General features: G+C 43.1%; 1 protein-coding gene across 2 annotated transcripts; it reads left to right on the top strand.

The window, feature by feature from the left end:
- The first annotated feature begins 8096 nt into the window (after window positions 1-8096).
- On the top strand, window positions 8097-10207 carry FOXI1 (forkhead box I1). Of its 2 annotated transcripts, none has more exons than XM_058815484.1 (2): window positions 8097-8670; window positions 9654-10207. In XM_058815484.1, exons 1-2 carry the CDS (start codon window positions 8097-8099, stop codon window positions 10205-10207), a joined length of 1128 nt encoding a protein of 375 aa, XP_058671467.1. The 2 variants fall into 2 exon arrangements, with proteins under 2 accessions (XP_058671467.1, XP_058671468.1); XM_058815485.1 differs by having other exon boundaries at window positions 8097-8705; window positions 9974-10207.
- The last annotated feature ends 3460 nt before the right edge of the window (window positions 10208-13667 follow it).

Here is a 13667-nt window from a genome sequence, read left to right as displayed (position 1 = left end):
GCAGTCTGGTTTGCTATCACTGAGATAAGGATGGGGCTGTGTGATCTGTAATTAATGAGCTGTTTGCAGGGCAGGGAAGCTGCACATGCAGCTGAATTTGATGAGCTGACCTGCACTGAGCTGTTACACTGCAATGACCTGAGATGCATTCAGGCTGCACATTGTCGTTCAGTTCAGGCAGAAATCTCATTTTTACCCAGACACAGGAACCTGGGTGTCTCTGTGGACTGTAAAACCGTGTTGGAGGTGCTGTCCAGCCCCAGGAGCCGCTGTGTCAGTGCAGCACAAGGTCTGCACAGCAAATGTTGGCATTTACCCAGTCAGGGCGCTCAGGAGTATCCTCACCTGACCTGGGTATCCAGCCTGCCCTTGTTTGTGCCATGAAATTATACCAAGTTCTTATTATGAAATTATGAATTAAATATTCATTCTGGGGGAAAATTATTGCCCTTAAAATCTCATTTAAAATTCGCTGGTGTGAGCTTTAGGAAAATGGTCAGAGTCTAAGTCAATAAGGATCAAGTTTCTGAGGAGGAAGGAGAGTTTTATTAAAGATTTTACAGACCTTAGGAACACATTGTTCTGGAACTTGAATATGTGATAGTCCTGTGTACCTGCCTGACATTGAACTTTTATCTCTATCACACACAGCCTGTAACCTTCTTTATTAGACAGTAGAAATTGTGGGTGAGGAGAATCATGGAACGGTTTGAGTTGCAAAAGACCTTAAAAACCAACAATTTCCAGTGCCCAGTGGGGGTCCTGGTTATTCTGTGAGGACTCCACTGACACATGAGACATCACTGGATCTCTGCTTTCATTTGTTCCACCCTGACCATGGCATGAGGGCACTGTCAGAAAGAAGAGGTGTTAAATACATTTTTAAAATAGCATGATAGAAAAGAGAAAGTGGTTTTATTTTTTATTAAATCTGCTTTCTGTTTAAGTCAGTCACTGTACAGGAGTTGTGTTTGAAGGCACCCAACCATATAATTCTCTTGCTCACTTCCTCTGCTACTTTCAAGGATTTTACCTTAAGTATCATAAAAATACCAGAGGATCCTTTTTTCTTTTTTTTTTGTAGCTTCAGAACAAAACTATTCAAATTATGGAGAATTTATCCCAGAGACTGGTTCCATACATGCCAATGTCAATGAGAATCATCCAGAATTAGGGCATTCTGTTTAAAACAAAAGCAGAGGTCAATTCTCCAGAGTGAAGGAAGATAAAAGGAATAACTTAACCAAATACAGCATTTTTCTCATTTAGAAACCAAGAGAAATCAGTGAATTTAAAGCCAACTTCTGTTTTCTAGACTCTTTTTTTTTTTAACTGTTTCTGAGGAGGGAAGAAAATGAAACAGTTTAAGGATTCTTACTGTCAGTATTTTTTCGATGAAGAGATGTCCATCTTTTTAGATGCATCTCTCTATTTTTTTTTTTTAGGAATATGGAAGCCTCTATGACAAAAAGCTTGCGGCCATCTCCTATCCTGGGTGCCTTGGAGAAATCCCTGCATAGAATTTATATTTCCCTCCCAGAACTGAGTCCCTGCTCGCTCTTAGGCATTCCAGGTCCTTCTGAGGGGGAGCATTGAGCAACACTCCAGGGCTGCCCTCAGCTGTAAGGACTTCAGCACTGGCAGTGTTTACTGCTCCGGGGTGAGGAGAGGACTTGTTCTTTATTGACTCTGTGTAATTATCTGTTCTGATTTGCTCTTATGATGCAGAGGGCGCTAAAGATTAACACTGTAAATGAAGAATTGCTCTGCAAACAAACCTCGGGTAGGCCACGGATTTCATAAACTTTTAAATGTTAGATAAATTTAATCACGGCTTTAAAGCGAGGCCAGTTTGATCTGATTGGGTTTTGCACAGAATTGTCCTTTTTCAATGCAGTTTTTTGTCTTTCAGGGATAGCTGACAGCTTCTGTGTGCCATGAGGGATCTTTCCTGTGGCTGAGCCTGTGATGAGACAGCCCCTGTGAGTGTCTGAGCTGGAACAAACAGAGTGCCTGTGAAAATGATTTTTTCATGTCTATTAATGCATCCTGCAGCCCCAGATGCCCCACTCTGTGTGTGGGTACTCAGCCTGCATTTAGCCCCAGGTTCATGCGGCAGGCATGACTGATCTCCCCTCCTCAGTTAACCCTTGAGAGGCCTTGCCAGTGCTGGGATCAGTTCAGCTCATGGCAGGTGGCTGCTGAAGGTGTCACCATGGGTTTAAATGGCACAGCACAGATGGTGGGCATCAGAAAACACTCATTTAAGGGATCTGTGCCCTGGCAAACAAGCATCAAAAAAGGCTCATATAGGTGAGGTAGCAGGAATCTTGTGCTGCTGTAACTAGAAAAACTCTAAACAACTCTCCATGTTCAACAGATATTTTGAGGGAAGGCTTCCTGTGGAATGTTTATTTATATGTTTTTAGATATAAAAAACCAGCACCAGATAGAGTAGCTTTAGATGCAGACCTTTTAAGCTTGTATTTTGTATGGGATTTTATTGTATGGTAAAGTATGTTATGATTGGATACCAGGATTCTACAAATAATGAGGAATCCAAAACCTTTCTTCAGTTGCTTTGACATGGATGGTAGTACTAGTGCACAGTCCTTGAATTCAAAGACAGTTTCTTTAAGGCTGCATTTGGTCTAATTTCACAAAACAGGAAAAGATGAATAGTGGAAATCAGAATGGGGAAACAGAAAAGAAAAGAAAAAAAGAAAAAAGGAAACTAATCTAAACCAAAGACATCTCTAAATCCACCAGAATTTCCACGGAGAATTCCAAAGCAAATGAAGGATTCTAATAGGAAAAGGTTTACACTGTTTCCACATGGAATGGGTTATTTTTGTAGATCCGGGCGAGCCAGTATCAGCAGGACAGCGCAGAAGGCTCCCGGGCAGCCGTGCATTCCCAGCCAGTGTCACCGGGTGGCGATAGGATGTCGCGATACCCTGCCCGTGTCGCGGCTGGCCTGTGGGGCTCGCTGATAATCCTGGAAGCGCCGGGATTAGCCGAGCCCTGAATCCCTGCTCACAGGTCAGGTCATCTCAGGCTCCAGCGCTCCAACCCGGCTGCAATAAAACTCCCGCAGTTCATCTGAGCCCGGGTGTGGCCGCAGAGAAGTTCCCGGCCCTTGATTCGCGTTCCAGCTTTAGTTTCTATTTAATTCCCCCCAAGTGTTTGTGTGGTGTGTGTACTAAAGGGTGCAGAATACTGAAAAAAACTTCTTTCCTTAAAAAAATGAAGTTATGCTTTCTGAAAAATTCTGTGGTTCTAAAATGTCTTTTCAACGAAATCTCCATTTGAATAGTGGAGAGGGAGGAGCTGATTTACCCTCACCAGCAAGTACCTTAATGTTGAAATGTGACTGAAACAAAAACAGTAGTATGTTACTTTTTCTTTCTATAAATCTTTGAAATTAATGAATTCATTTCATTGAAATACACAAGAATTTAAACTTTGAAGGGTTTTGGAAGTGTGTACAGATTAATTTCTCTGGTACCCATGTTGATGTTCACACAAGACCTCATTTAATTTTAGCACCACTGGTTTCTCATATAAACACACATTTAGTGGTGAGAGTAGAAGCAGATGATCTGAAAGAGGGAACCCTGTTGGGTTTTGCACAGAATTATCCTTTTTCAATGTAGTTTTTTGTTTTCCAGGATAGCTACAGCTTCTGTGTGCCATGAGGACTGTCAAAGTAGGATTGATTGAAGGGTCTGTATCTGTATTAACTCCTATAAATGGGAGGGACACCTCGGATTCTACCATGAGAAGGATTTGTAACAGGGTGATTCTGCCCCTCTGTGGCAGATGTGACCGTGTCTGTGTCCCTCAGCAGAGCAGATCCCAGGGGAAATCCCATCCACAGCATCCCAGCCAGGGGAAGCTGTAGATTCCTTGCCTGCCTGTGGCCTGTCACAACTGATACACGAGTCAGGGGACACCTAATCCCCTCTACCATATTTATTATATGCTAAGAGATGGTAGAAGGCCTTTTTGGAGGTAGGAGTTATGACTGCTTTTATTATCATCATTCTCATGTCAGAGAGCAGCTATGAGACTTTACAAGGTTTCACAACCTTCTAAAAACCCAGTTCTAAAGTGGCTTCAAAAATCCACAGTGATTTTGTTCTGGAAAGCTTGATAAGTCTAAGGGCATTCTAGCATTGCAGCACTTATGGCACAGATCCAAATGATATTGCCTTTTCCATTAATTTAATGTTCAACCTGCCTTTCTAGAAATAAAGCTCAGTTTCCTTGGTTTGCAGTGCTGTATTTTAAATTTCTTGTTCTTTTGTAATGCCCTTGAGATGACATTGCTTTGCTGCTACAGCCTGTTGGTGTGGATTATTTTGTGGATATGCTGGGCAGATGATTAGTGGAATAAGACATGAAGACTTGTAAAAGTAATCTACTGGACAACTGGGAACATAGGGAATTTTTCACTGTGTGAAAATGTCTTATTGATGGATACTGACCTGTTTCTGAATTCAGGGTGTCAATTGTTTCAAACAAGGTGGGTTGCTTGGTGTATTGACTTACATATGGACCCTTTTTTTTTAAAAACAATTTTTCCCTCTTTTTTGTGACCATAGGAATTGTTTGTATGACCCATGTGCTGGTGTGTGCACACCTCTCCCCAGTCACTGCATTTCAGACACACTGCCATGTGTAGGTTACTGTGGAAATCCTGAGTTATCTGAGTTTAAAGGAAACTAATCAGAACCTTTCTTACCACAAAATTTCAGATATTTTCTTTTATAGAAGGGTAGTCAGCGTGAGGAAATACTACTGTTGGCTGGAGTAGAGGGGTACATGGAGCTGATCTAAAAACCTAAGGAAAACAATGGGTCAGCCTCAACCCTGCAGATTTTGGAGCTTCATTTAAGAAATTGAGAGGAGCAAATATTTGTATAACACAAGAGTTGTCAGCAGTCTTTGGTTTGACAACAACCTGTGGCTGACCAGGTTTCCAGCTGGTAGAGACAGGCACCCAGGGCCATGCAGGACTGGACTGCAATAAAGACATTTTAAAAATGTGATGCATCCTGCCTAGTCAGACCTTACTGACCCAATGCACTTGGAAATAATGATTATTAAACTTTCTCCAGGAGCAGCCTCCAATTTATTTGCAGAGATTTTAATCCCTAACCAAGATCTGTTAGTATAGCTTGCCACATCTTTCCAGCTTCTTTATATGGAAGCCTCACCAGTTTTTCTTCTCTTTTCTCCACTTCTGGGATTGCTGCCTTCTTCCAGCCCTGCCAAAAGCAAGACTCTCAGTGAAGACCTGAGGACAATATTCCTGGTTAGACTCAATTTCCTTCAGTTCTGACTCTGCCACCACAGCTTGAGCAGAGCAGATTCTCTTCCTTGGCTGCAGAGGAGCATCTGCAGCAGAGGAGCTGCCCAGGAGCGTGTGCTGCAGTGACCCTGCAGCAGCAAGGTGTGCCCAGAGCACTCACAAAGTGCCTTTTCCTGGCACTGTTTATAGTCTGCCCTGAGTAAATCAGGCCCAGCCAGCTGAAGGGAAATGCTGCTGATGGGATTGTGTCCTGTGCCAGCCCAGCCATGCCAGGGAGGGATCAGACTTTGTCCCCCTTTCACAGCTCCGTGGCAGCAGCCCAGAGGTGTCTCTGCACCTCCCTGCTGTAAAAGCAGCGCTTGCCATCCTCACCCTGCTTTTCTGTGGGAGCTCAGGAGGGAGAGCTGGCAGGGCTGGGTATCCCCTGGCACAGCACAGCTCGGGCTCACCCTGCTCCATGCCCTGCACAGAACCTCACAGGAGCCCTTGGCAGAGGGAATTTTACGCACCAGTCTGGCTGCAGCACTAATGTTTTTGCCCTTTGTAAAGCCTGGGCATTTTTCAAAGGCTGTATTCACTCAGCACCCACTTTAGTGTATTTTTATTTAACTATGCATGCAGTGCACCTCAGGGAATAAGTATTAAATGTCACTCATCAAAGTCCATGATGCAGTTAGTTGAATTTTTACTTGGAATAAATTTACAAGTTTTTCTTGTTTTCAAGGGTTTTTTGGCAAAAAATCTAATTTGTTGAGCAGGTCAAAATGTATTATGTTTACTTTTCTCACTATATTCTGGCTCTTTAGTTAATTGTAAATGTGGTTTTACTTGTGTTTCTTAAATGTTTTATTCTATTGACTCTTCTGTAAATGAAGGGGGGTTATTAGCAAAATACCAGTATTTTCAGGAATATACATATCATTTTTAAATACATCTATGTGTTAAAAAGTTAACTAGGAAGGTGTAGGAGATGTTGCTCAAATAGCATTTTGCATGTTTGTAACTCAGATTCTTATGGTGAAAAAGATTATTGCAGATTAGTTGCTTGAGGAGGGAGGCACTCACATTATTAGTTCCTGAAAAAGAATTCATTTTCTTTCTTTTTTTTGTCCAAGTCACCTTTTGCACTGCAGTTGTCACTAAGAAAATAAGCCAGTCCCAACACTTAACTGTTGACTGCTTTATGTGTCTCTGAACAGGTTATTTAGCATTTACATATTCTGAGCTCTCAGCCATTCAAATTAAAGTAACAGCTTGTTTGTTGTGGTAGAAATGATTTTCTGTGCAGTGAAAGCATGGATTTTTAAAGTAACAGCTGTGGAGCTGCACTTCTGAGCTGGCAGATTGGCTTGCTTTGTCATTCTGTGCTCAATATTTCAGCAGCATTCCCAGTGGAATTTTTTTCATACCTTTCAAAGCACCAATATGGACATGACATTAGTGAATCACTAATTCTTGGGGAGTAGGGAGTCTGGCTGGTTGTGCTACAGCACAAAGGATTAGGGTGAATGTGTGACAAAGCAAAAGGCCTTTGGTACAGCCAGGAACTCAAATCCATGGATCAAAACTGATGTTTCTGCAGAAATTACAGGACAAGAGCTATCTGGAAGGCTCTGTCATATCATGACCTTCTTTAATTGCATGGATATTAAGGCTGAGGCAAGTTTTAAATGATGTGTGTGTTTAATCACAAGAAAAATATGACTGTGAAGGGAATTGCAGCTCTGCCCCAGCTCCAGCGCAGGGTTCATGCAGTGAAGAGCTGCCATCCTGAGCCAGGGGTGGTGAGATTGCAGCTCTGCTCTCTCCCCATGCAAAGCACCAAGGATTTGTCCAAATCATAAAAGGGCTGGAGGTTTTTCCTTATTACTTAATTTTAAGGAATCAGCTCTTTTCTGTATAGATACAGATGAAGTTATTGGAACTTGGCTAAGAAGAGCTGTGCTGAACACTATTGCTGCTTTCCTGTTTAGAAGTTGGGCTGAGAGGTTTTATGAGCTCTCTGCACCAATCCTGAAGCAAAGAGGAAGCAACACATAATGATTTCCCATCTCAGTCCACCACTTTAACTCTAAAGAAAGGTTTGATTATTAAGCTTGAATTTTTTTCCTCACAAGATTAATCCTTACTTTAGGGAGTTAATTCCATTTATATCAGTAAGATTACTCACGTGAATAACCAGCCACAGAATTTGCCTGTAGTACTGTGATTGCCTAGGGGGAAGTACAAGCAAGTCTGCAATTAAAGTTACAAAAGGAAAAGGTTTGACCTTTTCTTTTCTTTTTTCTTTTCTTCTTCTTTTTTGTTTTTTAAGTATATATCTCTACTGTTTCACTGGCTATTGACAATGGCTTTTGCATTCTGAGGTATTACTAAGAGCAGCACAAAATGCCTTTTCTTTAAGAAGAAAAAAATAGGAAATGCTAAAGCTTCACTGTAGAAAGAGGAGGATCTCTGAGTTTTAACTTCAAGAAGCCCTAGGCTTTCTCCATGTGCATCACATTAATGGAAAATTCCTTCATTCATTTAAGAAGATAAACAGCTGTAACTTTCACGTTTGGTTGATGTGACATCAATGACTGAGTGGGACTGCCAGCATTCCAAAAAGGATATCGTCCTCATCTGCAGCCACTCAGGGCTGCGGGGTGGAGCCTGCAGCCCGGGCTGAAACATTTACAGGTGCATAAGTACCTAGGGAAGGGCACAGGTGATGCACCTGTCCCGGGAAAGGAGCACGAGCACAGGTGTGTCACAGCTCAGCAGCTGCCTGGCTCAGAGCATGAGCTTCTTTGAGCCCCCATCGCACTCCCCTCCACGCTGCAGCCCTCAGTTCCCCAACATCGGCCAGGAGCCTCCGGAGATGAACATCTACTACGAGAACTTCTTCCACCCTCAGAACGTCCCCAGCCCCCAGAGGCCAAGCACCTTTGAGACAGCAGATTACAGCAGCACTCCCAACCCTTACCTCTGGCTGAATGGACCTTCCATCACCCCCCCGCCGTACCTGCCAGGATCCAACAGCAGCCCCTTCATCCCGCAGTCCTACGGGATGCAGAGGCAGCTCCTGCCCAACGTGCACGGCTTGGGAGGAACTGACCTTGGCTGGCTTCCCCTCCCGTCCCAAGAGGAGCTCATGAAGTTGGTGAGACCTCCTTACTCCTACTCTGCCCTCATTGCCATGGCCATCCACGGGGCGCCTGACAAGAGGCTGACTCTGAGCCAGATCTACCAGTACGTGGCTGACAACTTCCCGTTCTACAACAAAAGCAAGGCTGGCTGGCAGAATTCCATCCGGCACAACTTGTCTCTCAACGACTGCTTCAAGAAGGTGCCTCGAGATGAAGATGATCCAGGTATAGCCCTCTCCCCCTTTTCCCCCACCTCTCATTGAACTTGATGAATTTTAAAATACATAGTAGCCCAGATACTGGACATAGACACAGCAGCACTTTGTTTTCAAAAGGCTGAAGTAGAAAGCAGCTGTGCACAGGTGAGGTGTGAATCAGTGCTGTGTGAGGTCTCTGCAGGGAAGGGAATTCTGTCCTGCCCTGGGTCCTCCTGAGAAAGGATCAATGAGCTGAGCATGAGACTCAGCACACACAGGAACATTTAACTGGGCAAGGCACACTCATGACCCATTTGGTGTAATGCATGACTTGTGTCAAACTTAACTGGGAATCCAAGGGAGGGGGATTTGTCAAAGAAATCTGATGGCTTTGGGGAGTCAGCATTAATTCTCAAGAGGAGAGCAGGGTGCTTTTATTTTGTTTGTTTCAATTAGTGTTTTCCTTGGAATGACACCTCTGCCATTACCAACCCCTTGGCTGGTAGGCTGTCAGATATTCCTTCATTCATGGTTTCCTATCAATAGCTTTTAAGAACCATGGAGAACATTAAAAACTCATTGAAATTATTCTGCAGTAGAGGACCAAAAGTCTAGTTCTATCTTGTTAGAAATCTATGCTACCCCACTGAATCTGGAGTGGGATCCTAGTGTGGGATTTGACTACTCTCTGCCATAAATTCAGAAGACCAGCTGTATACTGAAAACCTCCTTCCCTCACCAAGAAAACAAAACAAAAAGCCCTCCCAGTGACTCCACATGTATTTTTGCCTCTGTGAACAGTCAGGACTAAAGGGTAGAACCCAAACTTTAAACTTTTTTTCTGAATTCAACAGACTTGTACTTTTGAGTGACTAAAAATCCATGTGTATTGCTCATGCAATTGTTCTGTTTCTGGGAAATGAGAGAAGCACGGTAAAGACCTAAATGACTGGGGTTTTTGCTTGTTTATGTGTTTATTTTTAAACTAAAAGTGTGGGTTTCCTTGGACAGGAAAAGGGAATTACTGGACTCTGGACCCGAACTGTGAGAAGATGTTTGACAATGGAAACTTTCGGAGGAAGCGGAAGAGAAAGTCTGACATTGAGGCCAGTGCTGCTGCTCTTGTATCAGAGAAATCTGAGGACAGTACCCTGAGTGGCAGCCCCAAAGCTGCAGAGCATCAGGATATCTTGGAAAACTCATCACCTGGGGCTGACAATTCACCTGAGAAGGGATCTCCTCCTCCCTCCTCCAGCAGCCCATGCCTCAATAACTTCCTCTCCAGCATGACCGCCTATGTCCACAGCTCCAGCTCGGGGAGCCGCTCGGGGCCCGTGGGACTCAGCTCTGAACCCATTGACAAAATGGGGCAGAACATGGTAGGCTTCAATTCCTACTCCCCACTCTCCAGTATTCCCAGCCATGGTGTGGGAGAGTGGTCCAATTCCATGCCTTCCAGTCACCTTGGCCACAGCAACTCGGTGCTCAACCAGTTTAACAGCCATTTCTACAGCAGCCTCAGCACAAACAACACCCTGTACACCAGGGAAGGGACAGAGGTTTAAATGAAGGATTCTAGGACACTAAAGGATAGTTATTTATGAGAGGAAATGATCCATGGGCAGGTGATTAGCATTAGCCTCTTCTTGTCTCTAGGGCCACACTGTATCCATCTTCCTCCTGACAGCCACAAACTCGTTACCCATTACACTGAAACCAGAAACACTCCACGTTCAGCAGCTGCACGTGGAAAATAAGGGATGCCAAGAGGAAGAATAGTAAAAAGGTCTCCTTAGACACTGCTTGTACTGCTGCCAACCAGGCAGGCTCCTCTACAGAAGTCCATGAGAAGTTACAGTTTGCCTTAGGCAGGAGGCTCTTTCTGGTGTGCTTTTTAGCATTGCTGTGCTTTTTAAAGTGATAACAGAAATGTGATGGTACCTTTAATATCCTATCTTCAGGTATAGGCTTCCTCTACTAAATACTCATCAAATTCTTATTTGGCCAAAGCTCTCCTGAACACTGCAGAATCCATCATAAAAATCACTGTATAGTAAAACCAACACCTGAATGGTGAGTGCTGCCTTTGGCTTTCTCTCCTGCCAGTGCAGATCTGTTCTAAAGATTGACCCCCTTCCAGCCCCAGGGGGAATGTGGCTGAGCAGCAAACTGACAGCATCATGCACACAACAGAAATTTTGAAGCAGCAGGGAAGCATGACAAAATACTGGAATTGTCTTCTGCTGTTGGATCTTTGTGTTTTCAATTCTAATTACAGGGTCAATTTTATTCCTTACACATGTAAATCTAGCCACATGAGGGAAACAAAATCTGTCCTGAATATATAAATATATATGTTTAAGACATGTTTTTTTCTAAGAAGAAAACACATTTGTTATATCTTTACGTTCTATGTCAATTATTTTTACTGAATAAAGTGTTTGAATACTGGGGTGGGAGGTGAGGGAAGAAGAAAAGGGAGGTAAGAAGTTTAACTGTCTCTGAATTTCAGTTTCAAAGGCTGGATCTTTCAGATTATCAACTGCAGATATTGTAAAAAGTTTCTGTACTGTATTTTTTCATTTTGTAAACATCCATGTTGTTCGTCTGTGTGTAAATACTAGAAATAATTCTTATTTTTCCTACACTCTACTGTAGCAACAAACATTTCAAAATATAGATGAAGTTTTTTAAACCAAGACTTGACTTGAGTTCCACATTCATGTAGAGTAATATCTCAAAATGGATAACCCCAGAAGCATTTTTAATAAAGCATTTGTATAGAAGGGCATGTACTTGTGTTTGTTTCTACTGCACTACTCAAGCCTTTAAAAGTCCCCTTACCTGTGTGACTTGGGCAATTCCTGTGAGGAAGAGCAGGGTAATGGAGCAGAAGGTCAGATGCTGAGATGACATGGCCAGGCCATCAGCATTTGCATGCCTGGCAACTATAACTGGCTGCTATTATGCAAAATACTATCACTGAATAAAAATCACCCTTGGAGTTTCCCTGCTGGAGTAAAGTGGTGCCAATCATTTAAATTTCATAAAGCAGACCGTTTTCACCTGTCAATTAGCCAATATGACTGCAATTTTCTTGTGTTCTTATTTATTATTGAATTTCTTTTATGTTTCAAGTTTTCCACTATCAAGGTTGCTCTGACTTTTCCTAGTTTTAGGTCCACTATAATAAATTGCCACTTGGGAGCTGAAGCCTACCTATACTATAACACCTTTGTTCAATAAAAAAAGAAAATGCCCTTCTGGTGGTGTCATTGTGCCATCACTGCAAGTTTCTCTCAAGGCAAGCATGTGCTGAGACCTGAGCTGCAACTCCTGCCCTCAGAATATTCCAATCCTTGCAGAATCTCAGCCTGATGGGTGGGCTGCAAGATTTGTCATGTTTAAACTGAGAAATGTTTCAACTGGGAAATGTCTTCAGTCACTGTGCTTATGCCTTGGATTCAACAGACATGCCACAAATTGGCCAGAAATACAGTTCCTATAGAATATATGGTCCACAAAATCAGAGGAATTGTATTTAGTGCTGAAATAGAAAATGTTCCATTATGAACTTAGAGACCAAAAGTGTGGGGGAAAAAAGATGTAAAATATAGTAATAAGAATGACATTGCTAAGTGACAGCAGAGAGTAAAAAGCAACTCCTTTATCACTCAGCACTTTGTTTGATTCTCCCAGTGCCCAATCCCAGAAAATAACAGGAACTCCACAGAGGTGTGCACAAAACCAAGCTTGTGCCTCATTGCTTCCCAGATGCTGTCAACCCAAGGCCACGTTTGGCTTCTGCATGCTGAGCAAGTGCTGCCAAAATTCCAACTCACAAAGGTTTGTTCTCCAGTGTCCTCCCTGAACACCAAGGAATTGGTTCCCCTGCAGCCACCGAGCTGGCTTGGCACACCAGCTCACCTGGTGGAGCTGCCCCTCAAGGAGGAGTGCAAAGATGATTGCAAGCATTGTAATCCTATTTCTCCTCCAAACAGTACTACTTTGCAATGAAACAAATCTTTGTCTGTATTTTGTGTTTTTCAGAGAGAACTGGTTTAGGCAAGCAGCCATGTCAATGCATTCCTGGAGCTCCTGCACATCTCTGAAGCAGCTGCAGGGAAACTTAGCAGTGATTCTGGTATGAGCAGCACTGCTCTGTCACAGGTAATGCTTCCCTTCCTGAATTTCACCAATATGATCAGTGTAAGAGTTTTGGATGGAAGAGCATCTGGGTTTTAAGGATTATTTTTTGCCTATTGTTTTGTTTGTTTGGTTTTAAGTATGCAATTAAAGAAGCCATTAATGTTGGATCCACAAATAAAATCTATTTAAAATATCACTGATATTTATAGACCTATAGTGTGATTAATAAATATGTTTGCTAAACTGCTCAAGAAGAGAGTCTAGGCTCCAAGTACTCTGAATAGTTTTCCCTGTTAAGATTCTTATTGATTATTTCATTCTCAGTGTGTGTTTTATGTTGAGATACAGCTGTCTTCACATACCACCGTGTTTCATGACTCTGCAATTATTTGTCCCTGGTTTAAATGTTAACCCTTACAGGCTGCTCCTATCTCCCCACAAACACATCCAGCCCTAAAATGCCTGAGTAGGTTACCACTTGCTTTCCTTCTGTACCACAGCAGAACTGCAAATAGAAGCTTTCAGGGCAGGCAGTGTGTCTTGACTAATGATTAATGAGTAACAAGGTCCTACGTAAATCTGAGGTATATTGCTGCAGAATCCCTGGGGCAGCCTCACTGTCACTGACCCATTAGAAACACTTTCCTTGGGCTCTCACTCCCCATTTTCCCCCATCTGTGTCCTGGCTCTGCAGCCCTGGAGTGTGTGACTCTGCAGCCCTGGCTTTAGTGCCGGGCAGAGGAGAGATTTGGTGTTCACAGCAGAGGTCTGGGCACACAGATCCCTTGTACACTGCCAGGGCTGTTCCACCTCGTTATGGCATCAGCCTGCAGTCCTGCAGTAACAGGTTCTGTTTAGCTGTGGTCCTTTGTGCCC

This window comes from Ammospiza caudacuta, chromosome 16 (assembly GCF_027887145.1).
Source record: "Ammospiza caudacuta isolate bAmmCau1 chromosome 16, bAmmCau1.pri, whole genome shotgun sequence".
NCBI lineage: Eukaryota > Metazoa > Chordata > Aves > Passeriformes > Passerellidae > Ammospiza > Ammospiza caudacuta.
This window is presented reverse-complemented; position numbering and strand designations above follow the sequence as displayed.